Source organism: Cryptomeria japonica, chromosome 8 (assembly GCF_030272615.1).
Source record: "Cryptomeria japonica chromosome 8, Sugi_1.0, whole genome shotgun sequence".
Lineage (NCBI taxonomy): Eukaryota > Viridiplantae > Streptophyta > Pinopsida > Cupressales > Cupressaceae > Cryptomeria > Cryptomeria japonica.
The window spans coordinates 516,630,324-516,647,989 of record NC_081412.1 but is presented as its reverse complement, the minus strand read 5'-3'; the positions used below and the strand labels follow the sequence as shown (position 1 = coordinate 516,647,989).

Here is a 17,666-nt window from a genome sequence, read left to right as displayed (position 1 = left end):
TTCCAAAAAATGGAAAATTTCCTAGAATGGAAAAAATTTAAAAAGGGAAAGCAACCTTTGTTTGAGCCCAATTTGCACATAAAAATCACTCAAGGTTAGATCACTCAAGAATATGAACAAGAACTTAACAAATATGGAGCTCTGATACCGAGTAGAAGTTGATGATATAACCACAAGAGCCGAGAATCATCTACAATCAAAACACCTGTCACACAAAAGAGATCAAGCAAAGATAATATACTCCATAACAACTTGAAAATTTTGTATTATTGTACACAAAAATATTGGAGATACACTTACAACGAATGAATGACTTGCTTTTATAAAAAGCAAGGGATGCCTTAATCCTTAAATTAGGAGAACCAAAGAAAAAGCATGAGGAACTAAATTAAGCTCAACTACAGCTTGAACTAAAGCTACAAAAGCAAACTCTTTCGATGAAAAATCATCTAAGTTTAGCTTAAGTGAAAAAGTAATTAAAGGACCTAATTAATAAATAATTAGAGAAATGTCCTAATTACTCCAACAAGACTCACTAAGTATGTTCATTTTCCTAATATATATTCAAAGTACAAGGCTCAACACTAGCTGATTTCTTCTTTAGCGAGATATTTAAACTACATGAGCTGCCAAGAAACATTGTGAGCAACAAGGACAATAGATTTATCATCCTTTTTTGGCAATTACTCTTTCAATTGAAAATTATGGAATTATCTCCTAAAACCAACATGCAAACGAAAATTGTGAACAAATGGATAAAGGGTATGTAAGGAACCATATTGCAGGGCAGCAAACAGCTTGGGTCAAGTGACTCCACCTTTGCTACAATTCTACTCATTACATATCAATAGGTATGACTCCCTTCAAATGCTTTTTCATTCATGGATTTGATTCTCTCTAAATTCTAATAGTAGAGTACCAGTGGCTAAAATTTGATTCAACGAAGTTTAGATATTTTAAATGCACTCAGAGAATCTTCAGCAGTCCAAAAACCAGCAAAAGTGGTAGGCTGATCGCCACGATTTAGAAAGAGTTTTTGAAGTGGGAGATATGGCTTTCTTGAGATTACAGCTCTACAAACAATCTTCCCTCAAGGGAAGTGTTGAGAATCTTAAGACACAGTTTTATGGACCTTATTAAATCATTAAAAGGATTGATGAGGTTGTATACGAGATGGAACTCCCAACAAAACAAGAATATTCACAAATGTTTTTCATTTATCATGTTTGACGAAGGCCCTTGGACAGCAAGTCACACCTTCATTAGAATTGCCACCACTTGATGATGAAGGGAAATTAATCTTGGAGCTTGACGTTGTCATTGATATGAGAGAAAAGAAGCTACAAAGCAAGGATATTCCAGAGTACATGATGAAGTGGAAAAATCTTCCACTCAAGGATGCCACATGGAAGTAGTAGAAATATTCGAGCATCAAAGTATGAATTTGCCTGGGGGCAAGCATATTTGAGGAGGGAGGATTATCATGTCCCTTCACCCTTTAAGGTCGACCTCAGCCCCACTACAATGTTTTTTCACACTAATATTAACATATATTTATTATAAATGTTAGTGTGAATAGGGTTCTTTAGCTATCTAGCTCTTTATTAGCTAGTTCTCCACAATAGCTCTCTTCATAGTTAGTTAAGTTTACTTAGGGACTTTTTTCATTGTAGCCCACATTGGTTGTGTTTTTGGTCTCTTGGGTGGTAAGTCTTATATATACTCACCCATCGCTCTCATATGGGCATTCTCATCAATTGTATGTTTTGCATTCCCTTGAGTTGAATATAGTTTATTTAGCTCATTTGATTTCTGGTTTTGCATTCTTGGGTGGCTTTTCAACCAAATATTACATGGTATCAGATCAGTTATGAGTTGTGGGTTAGCGTTTTTTTCCTAAGAAATTTGAGAGTGTAGGGTTGTTTTTTGTAGCACATGAGTATGCTTTTCTCTTGAATTGGCAAAACAAAAAAGTGTGAGGAAAACAATAGTTTCTAGGGGTTCCTTGTGTTGGCTTGCTAGTTGTAGGTTTTTGTAAGCTTACTAGAGATATTTGTGGGCTGTTAAAAATCAGGGCACTTTGAGGCAAGATAGATTGCGCTGTTGTGTCCAGAAAGCCCAAAAACCCCTATTTTCATATAAAATTTATCAAAATCAGAGATCAGAATTTTTTTGGGGGTTTTTTTTAGGGTTTTGTTTTTTCCAAACCAAATTTTCGTACAGCCGCCTAAATTTTTGTGTTAGACTTCCATTCGACCACCTCAATTTCTACACCTGATTTTCGTATGGTTGCCTCGATTTTTGTGCCAATTTTGTGTGACGTCTTGATTTCCATGCTAGATTTTTGTATAGCCTCCTCGATTTTCATGCCAAACTTTTGTACAATTGCCTCGATTTTTGTGCTAGATTTTTGTACAACTGTCACAATTTCTATGCCAAAATTTCACATGATCACCTCGATTTCCATGCTAGATTTTAATACAACTGTCTCGATTTCTATGCCAAAATTTAATATGGCTGCTTCGACTTTTGTGCCCTGATTTATAAACTTGCCTTGATTTTCATGCCACAAGTTGCTCGATCACTAATGGTAACTTGTCTTTGCCATATCTTTTGCATAGACCTCAGATCAAGACGATTCTTTTTTGGACAGTGCATTTTTTTTCGAGTACTTCGAAGTAGTGATATTTATTTCAACTAGTTTAGTGCCTAACTATGTAATATCAATATATGCTCATTTTGTGAGAACTTGTAAAGGCATTGAAATCATGTTCACTTAGCTTTCTATAGCTAGTGGCCATTGTAATCGCACTACTTATAAAGTGCCAAATCGTTTTGCTTTGGGGAGGCTTCTTGATTGAATAATTCAGGGGGGTCTCTTGGTGTGATTGTGTTTTTTGTTTCTACTCAGGTTCTCTATGATGTCCCCTTCTAGTTGACGTCTGTCAGCTGAGTAGATTAGCCTATCACTGACCCTCGTAGGCTGATGAGGTTGGGTAGAGGATCCTCCAGAGTTTGATTCACCACCTTTAGAGCAAGCATTCCAAGTCCGGTCTTCGTTTGAGGTCTCCAGGACTCCGTTTGAGATACTTTCTATTTTTAGCAGTCCTACTATTTATAGCCAGTAGGTTGGGCAAGGATAGATTATGGTTTGGCAGTCTCCAGTTCAGACAGCAGGCATTTCTGATGAATACTTAGAGAGAGATTATTATTTAATTATTTTTAATTAAATATTAAATGGCGAACTTTAATGTTTTAATGTTTTAAAAAGTCACTTTAAGTTATAACTTAAGTGAGGGTCTATTTTATTAGAATATTTAACTATATTTTAGTCACCTATATTTAGTTCCTTGTTTAATGGTCATTTAGCTTTTTAGTTAATTAGCTTTTAAGCTTTATTTAGCATTTAGCTTTTTCTTTTTAGTTAATTAGCTTTTAAGCTTAATTTAGCTTTTAGCTCTTTAATCTTTTACTTTAACGTTATGTTCTAATTATAGAACATCATCTTGTAACCTCTATATATACATGTATATCGTTCAATGTAATCATCCAATTATTGAATCATTCATTCAATTTATTTTTCATGATATCAGAGCGGGTCAATGGGATTCTTTAAAGTTTGGCAAATTTTTTAATAAAAATTCATAGCCTTCTTTCTGGAATATTTTCCAGATTTTTTTTCATTGTTTTTTTTATAAAAAAACAATTTTGCTTTTTTTAAGGCTTTTTGAGGGTTTCTGGTTCGTGGGCGAATTTCTGTGTTGGGCAGCAGTTCATGTTTTTTTAGAGTTTTGGAGATTTTCGGGCCTGCAACCTGGAGTTTTTTTTTTGCAAATTTAAAATTTTCTTAAGGTTTCTGCAATTTTCGACTAGGGTTTTGACCCTTCAGTTCAAGTCAAAATTTTATTTTGCTTGCAGATTCTTGGTGGGTTTTTCAAGACCTCAACTGGGTCGTCGTCAGATTTTTTGGGTGCATCGTTTTGCATGCCTCGATTTTTGAGCCGTCGGATTTGCATTCTGTTTTCAGATTCTTGGTGGGTTTTTCGAGAGCTTTTTTGGGTTGGTCTCAAATTTTTCTAGGTGCCTCGTTTTCCATGCCTCAAATTTTGTGCCAGCAAATTTGCCTTGGAATTTAAAAACAGTTCACAATTTCTGCTATTTTTGTGGACGTTGGGATTTTTGCTGTTTTTTTTTGCCACCATTTATGCTATTTTAAGTTTGCAGAAATTTTTTAATTTCTGGGTTTCTTCCAAACCTCGAAATTTGCACCTTGGAATTCATACCAGAATTCTCCTCCAAGGTTTCAGATTTTTTTGTGGAGCTACTTCTATTCTGATTTTTTAATCAGATTCTTCTGTCTCATACTTTCACTAGGTTGACCTCGTTCAACCTCCATTTTTGTGATAGCATCTTTGACCAACATCATGTTGGAACACAATTAGAAGTTCAACAGCTGCCACAACACCTGGAAACATTGCATATTCACGATATCTGAATATCATTGCCTTGATCAGATTGATTTAGGCCAGACCTCGTCTTACAGGTCCCAGGGTTTTCACGATTTTTTCCTGAAAAATTGTATTTTTTCCACAAAAAATCATGGGAGGGTTTTCACGATTTTTTCCTCAAAAATTGTTTGCAGGGTTTATAATTTTCCCTTAAAAATTATCTCATCTGTAATCCGCGATATTCGCGTAAGATTTTAGTTATCTGGGTTTTACCCTTTTTTTCACAAAAACGATGAATTGTAGCCTCAGATTTCTTGGTTTTTCGATTTTCTCCTCAAAATCGTAAATTCTCTTTTCGAGGGTTCCTATTTCAGGGTTTGATGGTTTTTTCCTCAAAAATCGTGCTTTGTTGCAGTCAGTTTGGGTCGCACCTGCCAGGGCGTACATCTACAACCGTGGTATCTTGCAATTAGTTTTGGAGTTGGTACTCTTCTGTAAAAGGGTTTGCTGATTTTTTCCTCAAATTTAGGGAGGGTCCAGCATGTTGAAGATGGATCAGTGATACTGCAGTACATTCCTACAGAAGATCAGACTGCAAATATCCTCACCAAGTCCTTGAGCCCGGCAAAGTTTCTCAAATTTAGAGGGCAGCTTGGTGTGATAGATAGCATGACCATTAAGGGAGGGTATTAGAATATTTAATTATATTTTAGTCACCTATATTTAGTTCCTTGTTTAATGGTCATTTAGCTTTTTAGTTAATTAGCTTTTAAGCTTTATTTAGCATTTAGCTTTTTCTTTTTAGTTAATTAGCTTTTAAGCTTAATTTAGCTTTTAGCTCTTTAATCTTTTACTTTAACGTTATGTTCTAATTATAGAACATCGTCTTGTAACCTCTATATATACGTGTATATCGTTCAATGTAATCATCCGATTATTGAATCATTCATTCAATTTATTTTTCATATTTCTCATCAGATGGGGCCAATTTTTATATTAAATGGAAGATGATTTATTTTTGACACTTCAATAGTCAAAAATAAATAATAAAAGTTAAAACATCATTAAAGGCCAAGTCACACCTTTCTTGGGAATCATGCCAACCCTAAATGGAGAAGATTAAAGAAGATTCTAGGTCTTCTTTTTGATTATGCTAAATTTTGATATTTTTGTTTCGAGCTCTGAGAGGAGTTTTGGCCTAGGGTTTCAGTAGAAGATTCTTCTACAGTGATCAGAGGTATCGGTACAGGAAAACGTGGGATTCTTGTGCAATAGCATCAAAGGTTGTGAAATATCAGCTGATCTTGCTCTTTCAGTTGGTTTTTTCCAGAAACCAAGATTGGACAGATTGGAAAGGGGTTTATTAATTTTTATGCAAAAGATTGATTTCAGCCGCAGAGTCAGAACAGAGGTAGGAATAAGTGTGTGACAGATGGGGGTTTTGTGCATGTACAGCTTGCTGATCTGCCGTACCTTTCTTCCTTGAAAGGGTACCATTTTTGCTGAGGAGGAGTCCAAAAATTCCGAAACAAATGCCAGAAGGGACGTCTTGCCAATGTCTTTCCATCGGGCTAACATGCGAGTATTTCGGGTCAGTTTAAAATAAATTGCAGCTTGCTGTCATAAAATTTGTGCATGACTAGCAAATGGAAAATAAGGGTTTTAACAGAATATACTGGTATTTATCAATTCTTCTCTAGCTTCTTGTTATTTTTATTTGAGTATTAAATAAATGATGAATGGATGTAATGAGGGTTTGATCGGTGTTGTTGAATATAAATTGATTTCCAACAAATACCATTAGTTGCTTTTTGTGCTTAAGATTGTCAAAATTCTATTTGTTGTCATTATTTGCAAAGAACACACTTGAAACGCAACAGGTTCAGCAAAACGTTAGTTGTCTCAGTTGAGGGCCTTTTGAGGTTCTTACATTCTCCCTTCTTTTCACAAATGGGTAATGTTAAGTTTCCATTACTAACACCATATAACTACAACACTTGACAACAAAATGCATGGAACTTCTTAATGCAACAAGGTTATATACCATATGTTGAACAAAAGATAAGTGAACCCACAGATGCTAAGAATAAAATACTCTGGATGATTGAACAACCAAAAGCTCTAGGTTGTCTTAGGAGATTAGCGTACCTCGATATAATGTTTCAACTTGATGGTTGTAATGATTCAAATGATGCACGGAACAAATTAAAAACTTTGTATGGGACAATTGATGAAGTTAGGGGATACAACTTGATAATCAACTAATAGCACTTGATCCTAAGTCTTTTGACAACATCCGGGACTTCGTAACAAAAGTTAATGATTTGAGTGTTGTTTATAACTAGGGAAAATGGGTTCGGATTGCCTTAAGGCAACATCTGAACCCATTTAGGACTGGGTCCTATCTTAAAGGGGTAGCGTGCCCCCAAAACAAGTCCGGCCCCATCCTCCACGCCTCACTAAAAGCAACACGCCACAAATTGGCACCAAAAGGGACTAAAGCCGACCTAGGATATATGGGTTAAAGACCCATATAAATAAAGGTTAAATTGCAAATACAAAGACAATTCAGTTATCCATGAAATCAGCGAATTAGCTCTGCAAACAAGAGGTGCGAAATCACTAAAGAAGGTTATGCGAATTTATCCAAGGATTGTGCAAACTTGTCCAAGGATTGGGCGAACTTATTCAAGAGGATATAGGGCATTTTGGTGCAGTCTTGAAGCATGCAAAAAGGGCAGATCTGATATATAAAGATCAGATTTAGAAAAGCAAGCTAAGTATTGTATTTGTGCAATAAGAGTGAATACATAATCTGACCTGTGGATCTTTAATCCTAGGTTTTTCCTCCTTGGAGGTTTTCCCAGGGTATTTGTGTTTGTCTCTTGGTTCCTTGTTTCATTCTTGAATTTACTTGATTATAGTTTACTAAATTACAAATCTGATTAATAAACTAGGGCATAATCAAATGTTACAAATCTGATTAATAAACTAGGGCATGATTAAATGTTACAAATCTGATTATTGATCTAGGGCACGAATTTAACATGGTATCAGAGCCAAGTTTATACTAACCCTCAGATTTCAGTAAGCTCTTACCTTCAGGTTGTTGTTCGTCTTTTATTAAGATAATGATAGGGGTGAAGTTAGAGGGCATCACTGGGTCCTCATCAAGGAGTCATTCTTTAATTCATTAAAGATTATGGAGATTCGAGTGAAGAACCAAAGAAGGAAGTAACTGATATTTCTCCTTTCAAATTTTCAGATCTCTGGAATGCAAAGTGCATACTGTGGAGTTATTACCTTATTCAGACCTTCAGAGTTGTTGATTTTCAGAATTCGTCTAAACCCTAGATTGGTATATATTTCATGATTCTTAACCCTTGATGTGATCCGATCCAATTTTAATAATGATTGAATCTTTGATAGTATGGTAGATTTATTTTGCTATTAGACATGCAACTACTATTTTGTATTGCCAACAAAATCAATTGTATTCCCACCAATCTTCAAACCCTAGCTGACTGTGCTAAGGCACATCAAGAGGAGATTGTGAATTATGGCTTTTGAAGATAGACTGCAAAGATAGTTTCTTTTGGGGAAGCTTTCAGTTCCAGTGTCAGTGTTATCTAAACATCAACAGGTGTATTTTTCTTAATTCTTTATTAACTTTGTGATGAGAGACTTTATGATAATTGAAGGTTAAGTATTCTTGTTGAATAACTTTGTCAATTTGTTTATATGGGGTTTCTTTGTCAAGTTGTAATAATAAGGGTTTCATTATCAATATTTGCTTCTTATGGGTTTGTGCTTACTTAGTTTTGTAAAACCCCTGTTGGGTTGTGTGAAAGGAAAATGATATTCTCTTTGAATTAACCCGTGTTGGGCCAATCATGTTTTGAGGTTCCCTGTGACAGGTATTTATCCTTGTAGGTCTACAAGCAAGTTTGTGCCTGTGTTATCCCGAGTTACCATCCTTATATCATCCATGTTGCATTCGAGCTCATGTCATTAAATGTTGTGACAAATGCAATTTTATTATGTGTCAGTTATCTGTTAAAATAACTGCATGACAAGTTGCTTTCAGTTAATTGGTTATTATGATGCTCTTTCCTACATAGTAGAAGATAGAATGTATTGTTGTAAATAGCATATGTAGGAAGAGTGAAAGATGAACAAGTCAGTGGTCTCTTTCTGTGATTAGCATTGAGATCTCTTCAAGCTGAGGTAAGCATTTTACTCGTTAATTTTTTCTACTTCCACCAAAGCTGAATATAATTAGGATCTTGTTCGGCAAAGTATGAAGATTCTGTTCTACTTGATATTTATCAATCATATGTATGTAGTCATACTATATCTTGTGATTGGGTTTCTAAGAAATCTCAATTTCAGTTGTTCAGTTTGAAAGATGATTTGGCTTATGTATTTTGCTTGCTTGAATCTCACGCCTGTTTTTTATAAGTATATAAGGATCCTTTCAGGCATGGTTATTCGGATGGGAACTAGTTTGTATCTCAGCCTCTCGGGGTTAAAGATGAAGGTTTTCTGAAAATTCACCTTGCAGAAGGTGAAAGTAAGAGGAAAGCAAGTAGCATCTTCAGTTTTATATGATTTTTGGTTCCTTTATTGATTCTTATTTTGATTAAGGATTAAGAGGGAGTCCTATCTTCAATAAAGACTTGGTATTAAAGAATTGACAATCATTTGTTAAGTCTAGGGTTTTGTGAAGTTCTAACTTCTTTTAAAGTATTTTGGTTTTGATGTGATGATTTAACTCTATTCTCATCATTGGAATATAAGGAATAATTAGCGCAAGGATCTAAATTTATTGTCTTCTAGGATTAGGAATATGTCAAGGATCTAACCAAATTATTCCAAGTCAAGTATACTTTTGATATTTAGAATAATGGATTGTAAACCTTTATGAAAACTAACATAAAAATTGAGGATGTCTGTAGCAAAGTATGATTTTGCAGACAAGCAGCTGATTGGTGGATGCCTCAGCTAATTCATGATCAAGGTTGAAGCATGTTGTTGCTGCCAAGCACATCTTGTTGCATTTTGAAAATCTCAAATGATTGTGAGCAAAAGACTATAATCACCTTAGAAGGCTAACTCAAATTCTGAAGTGTCTCAGATAAGGGAAGTCACTTCAATCTCTTGTTGTAACTTGGATACCCTATGATCTCTTAGGACTACAGCAAACAATCCTTAGTCACACTGAGTACTGAGGAAGCTGAATTCATTGGAGCATGAACTGTATCAAGGAAATTGTGTGGTTTTTCAAATTCTTGATGAATGGTTTCTTATAATTATTTATTATCAAAGTCGTATAGAGATACCTGAAAATTTAGTGTCTTGTGGCAAGATAATCTTGTGTTGCAAATGTTCTCACCAAGTCTTTTGAAGCTTGAGTACTTCAGAAGATAGACTTGGAGTTGTGGAGAACACCGTCTTGATTGAGAAGGAGTCTCAACCTCAGTGATGCATTGTGTTTCATCAACCACCCTCTACGGGTAATGTAATGTGGTAGTGTAATCTTCTCAGGGAGAAGAGTAATTGTTAGCATCCTTTGCGGGCAATGTAAGATGGTAGAAAAGATGGAATTTCATCCTATGCTTGTGTGCTGGATGGAAAATGTACTAGATAGAAGATTATGTTTATTCATTCTTTGCTTGTGTGCAAAATGGAGAACTATGGTTTATGTAACTTCATTCTATGCTTGTGAGCAAGATGAAAGATTATGATTTTCTGATGTTACATTCTTCTCTGGGAGAAGATTGAGGTAAAGGTAATGCATTCTTCTCTGGGAGAAGATTAAGGAGAATACTCGTGTGCAAATAAAGTTGGTGTTGCAGTCTTCTCTAAGAGAAGATTGAAATGGAAGCTCTTCATCATTCTTAGCAGGCAATGAATGGTGTATATGCGTGATAGATATCATGGAAAGAGTCCATGATGTGCATATAGATACTTGTGTTTGTATTCATGTCTTGCAAGTGTACATGATAAAGTTCTGGATTCATCCTCTACAGGCAAGGCAAGATGAATATTATAAAAGGATCCATGATGAGTTACCATTATGTGATTTGGTTACTTATTACTTATGGTTACTAGCTACTTGTTGTGATCCTCTCTAAGGAGTGCTGGCTGAGTTCAAATTACAGATTGCACAATGAATGTATCAGGAAAATTACTTCGGGTATCTGCTTCAACTTGGGCTTTGCAGTGATCTCTTGGGCATGTAGAAAGCAATCTTCCGTAGCATTGAGCACTGCAGAAGTTGAGTACATTGCAGCATCTATTGCATCCAGAGAAGCAGTGTGGCTTCGCAAACTCCTTGTTGGATTATTTGGTCACGCTAGTGGTCCTACCACCATTCATTGTGATAATCAAAGCTCTATAAAGATGTCAGTAAATCCCGTGTTCCATGACCGGTCCAAACATGTGGAAAGGCACTATCACTTCATTCGAGATATGGTGCAAAGAGGCGCCATTCAACTAAAGTACATTAGCACAGATGATCAAGTTGCGGACATTCTTACCAAACCCTTATCCAGGGTGAAGTTCGAATACTTCAGAGACAGACTTGGTATTGTGGAAAATGAAACCCTAATTGAGAGGGAGCTCCAATCTCAGTGACTCTATCTGTTGTGCTTTGATCATTCTTTGCTTGTGTGCAAGAATGAAAAGTATCCAATCTATGCTTGTGTGCTAGATGGAAAATTGTAATTATGTAAAGACCCACTTGTATTACACTTTCTATGCTTGTGTGCTAGAACCATCCTATGCTTGTGTGCTAGGTGGGAGATGTAATTCTATGCTTGTGTGCTAGATCCATTCTATGCTTGTGTGCTAGATGGAACTCTAAAGGTTCAGATTATGTATTCTCTTCTTCCCTAGTTAAGAGGGAGTGTTGTTTCTAACTAGAGAAAATTGGTTCGGATTGCCTTAAGGCAACATCTGAACCCATTTAGGACCGGGTCCTATCTTAAAGGGGTAGCGTGCCCCCAAGACAAGTCCGGCCCCATCCTCCACACCTCACTAAAAGCAACACGCCACAAATTGGCACCAAAAGGGACTAAAGCCAACCTAGGATATATGGGTTAAAGACCCATATAAATAAAGGTTAAATTGCAAATACAAAGACAATTCAGTTATCCATGAAATCAGCGAATTAGCTCTGCAAACAAGAGGTGCGAAATTACTAAAGAAGGTTGTGTGAATTTATCCAAGGATTGTGCAAACTTGTCCAAGGATTGGGCGAACTTATTCAAGAGGATATAGGGCATTTTGGTGCAATCTTGAAGCATGCAAAAAGGGCAGATCTGATATATAAAGATCAGATTCAGAAAAGCAAGCTAAGTATTGTATTTGTGCAATAAGAGCGAATACATAATCTAACACTTTAATGCTGGGTTTTCCCTCCTTGGAGGTTTTCCCAAGGTATTTGTGTTTGTCTCTTGGTTCCTTGTTTCATTCTTGAATTTACTTGATTATAGTTTACTAAATTACAAATCTGATTAATAAACTAAGGCATAATCAAATGTTACAAATCTGATTAATAAACTAGGGCATGATTAAATGTTACAAATCTGATTACTGATCTCGGGCACGAATTTAACATTGAGAGCACAATGTAAAACATGTGGCATAGAGAAAAAGGACATTCAACTTTTCTTAAGTACTCTTAAAAAACTTGGACCTGAATATGCAGCTTTTGTTTCTAGTTTTCATACTCATAGATTGGCAATGGGCTCTACTTATGCAATGCCTTCTTTTGCTTCTTTTTCTGAATTGTTGATGCAAGAACAAGGCAAGCTTCTATCACTGGGTCTCTTAAAGCCATCTCAGTCTCAAGCTTTATTGGCTAGTTAGTCAAAGGGACAGAAAGAGTTAGAGAAACCCGACAAGAAACAGGAGAAGTCCAAGAAGAAGCCACAAAAAGATCAAGCACAAGCACAATCTGCCCCAAAAACAAACACCTATTCCTCTTCTGAACAAGGAGATTCTTCATCCTCTCCTAAACGGGAATCATCTAAGAAGGAGAAGCCTACTTGTGCATATTGCAAGAAGATAGGACATGAAGAACACTATTGTTATAAGAAGGACAATGATGAAGTGAAGCATCTTCTTGAGAAGAATAGAATCAATTTGCCTTATACAATGTCTACTTCAGCTTCTTCTTCCAAACAAACAGAATTTGATAAAGAAAAGAGTTACACTTTTGGGACAAGCAAGAACAAAGGACAAGCTCTTTGCGCTACTACAAGTCATGATTCAGGGAGATGTCTTCTACATGCAGGAGCTTCTCATCATATGGTGTCTTCGCAGTCTATGTTCTCATGATTTGAGCCTTGCAACATACCCCACCTATTTTGATGCTCAATCATATATATATGAATGTAATTGGGAAGGGATCTATTGATATTGGGGATGGCACCTTCAATGATGTGTTGTGTGTACCTCACTTGACAAACAATCTCCTTTCCATCTATCAAATTACTCATGGTGCAGCAAGGAAGACTCTGGAGTTCACTCTTGATTCAATCATCATCAAAGACTTGGAGAGTGGAGCGATCATTGCTACTGGGGTGGTGGATCATACATCTCGGTTGTACTCCTTTTCAGACTTTGTTCCTATTGGTGATTTTGATTCTTTAAATGATGATCACACTTCTAGTGTGGATTCAAATATTGAGGAGAACTTTGGTTACTTGAACTTGGGTATTCTCACATGTGATCTAGTTCTTAAGCCTTGCATTTCATCTCCTCCTATTGAGATCACAACTACTGTTGCTCCTGATGATGTTTATGTTGCTAACTTGCTACAATTTTGGCTTCTTATGATTCAGTGCAGCAGGATATATATTGTTTTCTAGATATAGTTCCTTGGGATGACTACTTGACAGACATTGCAGGTTTGTTTGTGGAGTCCTATCTTGTAGATTTGGGAGACACCATCGATGACATGCATCTTCTCTTTGATCAAGATGATCCTTCTTCAGTTGTTGTGGGGGAACACTCTGACCCTCTTCTTCATTCTCTACATGATCATTCTTTTGAGTTTGATGTGACTGTGGATACTTATATACAGCATTTGGAGGAAGTCTCTTTATTTTTAGAGGAGACACTTGAGTCTTTGGATATTGTTCTACATTCATCTTCACTAGATCCTAGATTGTCTTTAAATCAATTTGGAGGCTCTATCAACTACATATTCCCCAATGTGGCATGACAAATCCTAGACTGGAGTACAGATCAGACTTTCTAAATTGGTGTAATGACAAATCCTGGACTGGAGTGCAGATCAGACTTTCTAAATTGGTGTAAGTCCCGGAAAGGAGTCAACAGTGAATCAGAACCATTTAGCAATCAAGGAACCAACACTTAAAATTCGTTGTCAAGGACAAATTCAAACTTCCATTTCCAAATCTGTTTCAGACCCTATTCAGCAGGGTTTTAGGTGTCTTGAGGCTGCAACAGGCAGGGTTGTTTAAAGGAGGCGTCCATCATTGAAGTGTTAATTCTCCTTTCAATAGTATACGTAGCAAAGGTGGCAATCTTAGATCCCCAACAAACCCTGATCACTTTCATTTGATGCAACAGTTTAGATCAATTTCAATTTGCCTAAGAAATGTGGTCCCAAATCATTATCTTGTGAGTTCAATCTCAGACCTAAACAACGCAGAACCCTAGGTCAGTTGTAAAAGCGAAAAATGAACCCAATATGCACTTTCTAGTATCATATGTTTCTTTTCAACCAATTTTTTAACAACTTGATACAAGCACATACTACTATGCCTTTAAAGCAAAAACAGACATAGTCAATTTCCCATCACATTAAGCCTTCGAGGAAAGATAATTTAGTTTATGGATCTGAGTAAACTTTGGTAACATAATAGCATGTAAATCAGCACTTCAAGAATATGAAAGAAAAAGAATAGAAGAAAGATAGATAGAAAGAAGAAAAACCATATATACATGGAGAGAACCCTTTTGGGTAAGAAACCCCACACTCCAAAGCAACAAACCAGTATATAAGTCTGCAAAAACAAACATGCTATAATACACTTGCCAGCTCTAACCCTTAACATGGAGATTTACATTTTGCTCTTATGGAGGAAATCCAACAACATAACCCTACAATGAATAATTCTCCTCACTATGCTCCTCTGGAAAACAATCATATTTATAGAGCTACAAGATGGACGCCTAGAAATGCCACATGCCATCATCCTTTTCACTGCATGCATGCAAACCTGAAGATGTACATGAAAAAGTACCTACCTTCACCTAACTTCAATCTCAACATGCAAGGTATTTGCATGCATGCAAGAGGTCCCATTTGACATGCATAGTGCCTACCACATGCAAGACTACCACCTACTACAATTTCACTAGTCATGACTCTTATATTGTCATACAAGCTGTCATAGTTCAACTCTGACAAATGACAAATTCCACTAACATAGCTCACAGTGGGATCCACCAAGTGGGATGCCTAGCTCCACCAAATTAGGATGCATGCCATCCTAGTCGGCTTCCATGTAGGATGCCAACACACCAAGGCGCCTTCCACAAAGTGACACCATAAGAATGACAAAAAATTAATTCATTGGCTAAAATTAATAATTAATTAACATTAATGCTAGGGCTTGCAAATGTTGAAACACCTTAATCCCAACAAGTTGTTGACTGTAATGTTTCACAGTTCATTTGTAAGAGCAACATTATTCTAGATATAGATACATTTTGGATGATATGTTGATTAACTAGGTCGACCTAATCTGAATAGTAACATTTAGCGTTGTAGTCATCTTTTCTTAATAGAAGGAGAATTCAATTGCTATTGTATTTTTTTATGATTTATTGTTACACTCAAAACAAAATATATAAGATTAGAATTTTTTTACAATTTAGTCAGGGACCTTACAGTATTTGACTAACATCAATGTCTTCTCGGTGGTTCTTTCTCTACATGCATACTCTCATTTATCCCTTTTGGGAGATTATTTGTTTAAAAAAATGTCAAAAAAGTGTTTTCTTTTTAATTTCTATGCCCAAGCATTGCGAGTCCCCCTAGGTTTGTCTAAGTTCAACATGGGTTCACCTAGAGTACTACCCAGGCACCCTAGACAATACTCTGTGCAATCCTAGGGGCGAACCAAACCAGACCCCCTGCGATACAGGGGAGTTCTTAAAGCACCCCAAGCAATACCTTAGGCAAACCCTAGGAAAGTATTTCCAATATAAACATTCAATTCGGAGAACAAAATACAAAAAATCCATGAAAGAAATAATTAAGAGACTAATTTATACTTATGGGTATAAAAGTAAGTATCTCTAATATGGGCATCCGATTTTGAGAGCAAATCATGAAGAACCGATATGAATATTTCTTAGGCTAATTTATCTTTGTGGATGTTGAAACCGAATAGTACCAATATTAGCATCCAATTTAGATAACAGAATAAACTAAACCATTACAGGAACAATTTTAAGATAAATTTATGTTTGCGGGTGTTAAAATTGAGAGCGACCATTCTTACCATCAAATTTAGAGAACAAATAAAAGTAAGTTTTTATAATGCCATTAGCCATTCTTAGAGAACAATTAATAAAACCCCATGAATATCTGAAACTGGTTAACTGATTGTAAGCTTTATAAATGTAAGCACCGAATTCTCCTATTAAATGATAAAAACCCATGACATCAATAATTCCATGACTAATTTTGGGTCAAGAGAAAACTCACATGCTCCTTTAGATGCTGCAGCCTCAACAAGAGTCAGATTTACCACGAGAGGGAGCAGGGGAGCTTCCTCTCCTTGCCATGCTTGCACAGTGTCTTCGACTTGCTTGGAATCCTTCATCACTGCTACTGTAACGACTATTGCGACGAGCCCAGCTACCGCAAGGCTCCATTCCATGCAACCCCACTTCAACCTCGGGCCCCTCCAATTCATTATTCTTCTTTCAAAAGAAAATCACATTCAATTCACGAAACTAAGCGACCTCGGAGTACTATAACAATCAAACTTACGAAATAATTTCAGAGACTTACCTGAAGGTTGAGACTTCTGGCATTCGCAAGTGCCCTTTCTCTTTGTTAGATTGTTGAGAGAACCCGCCAACACTATGTTTGAGGTTATGTATCATATTGTTGGGCCTGTGCTACCAATGCATTTAGCACAAAGCAGATCTGCCAATTGTCCCTGCTTCCAATGCATTCAGCATAAAGAATCAATATGTTTGTTTAAAAACAATTGACGTTTCCAGGTTACATGATTTTTTAATTGTAACAATGAATCACGAGATGTGATTCAAAATGCCCGGTAAAAAATTTGTATATATTTAAAAATTATTATATTTTATTATTGTTGTTGCACTCAATTTTCATTAATTCGTTATTATTCAATTGTTTTTCTATCAATTATATCTACGAATTTTTTGTTTTGATGTTTTTTTTGTTTTTTTCAATAATTAAGATGCATGATTTTTAAGTTTTCAATTGAAAGAAATTGTTTTCTTCAATCTAATTGGCTGTTTGGTCATTAAAATAATATTTAGTATGTTATAATTTTTAGATCATTAACAAATTTTGATGCTTAACTATTTTATAGGTATTATTTTGGACACATTTGTATGGCCAAGGTTGTCTTGCATGATTATCTCCTAAATTTCGTTTACATTTGCCATAAAGTTAACAAACAATGCAAAAATAAATTATTGTAATATAGATTTTAATTAATTTATGTTTTCTTCTTTTCCATCCAAAACCATGTTTTCCCAGGGGAGGAGAGGTACGATGCAGTCGAAGGTTTTTTTTTCGACTGTTAGGGTTTCTATGAGAGTGGCTTATGTTTCCCCGTGCAGGCTAAGGGCTTCGAGCGAGCTTCGAGGTATTTTTTCAATGGTACAAACAGTGCCTCCCTTGTTGTTAGGAATGGATCACGTGGTCAGAATGCAAAGTTTGCCTCTCTGTTTAAGGAGGATTTGCATGGTGGGAAAATGTTGCTACAGAAAGGCAGTCGCTCAACTCCATTTAATAGGGCGTGCAAAGGGCTTGATAGTTCAGGAAGTAGTGACAAAGGGGTTTCTATGTTCTCTATTTTAGACTGGTCTAGACTGTCATGTCCCCTTTCTAGAGTGGACATCAAAGACAGGGGAGTTGGCCTATCATTGGAGTCTCCTAGGCTAGCAGAGGTTGATTGGGAC

General features: G+C 36.1%; 1 protein-coding gene across 4 annotated transcripts in view; it reads right to left on the bottom strand.

The window, feature by feature from the left end:
- LOC131056077 (pectin acetylesterase 8) overlaps positions 1-16,755 on the bottom strand; it is a 268,162-nt gene extending 251,407 nt beyond the window's left edge. For 3 of the 4 annotated variants that reach the window (XR_009108574.2, XM_057990414.2, XM_057990426.2), the window contains exons 1-2: positions 16,513-16,755; positions 16,204-16,421 (exon numbers count right to left, since the gene is read on the bottom strand). Coding sequence is in view for 3 of the 4 variants with exons in the window: in XM_057990414.2 (XP_057846397.2) it covers positions 16,204-16,421; positions 16,513-16,607 (313 nt within the window). In the remaining variant the exon portion in view is untranslated. The remainder of the gene's footprint in view (positions 1-16,203; positions 16,422-16,512) is intronic. The other variant, XM_057990420.2, reaches the window with a different exon arrangement.
- Between the last annotated feature and the right edge of the window lie 911 nt (positions 16,756-17,666).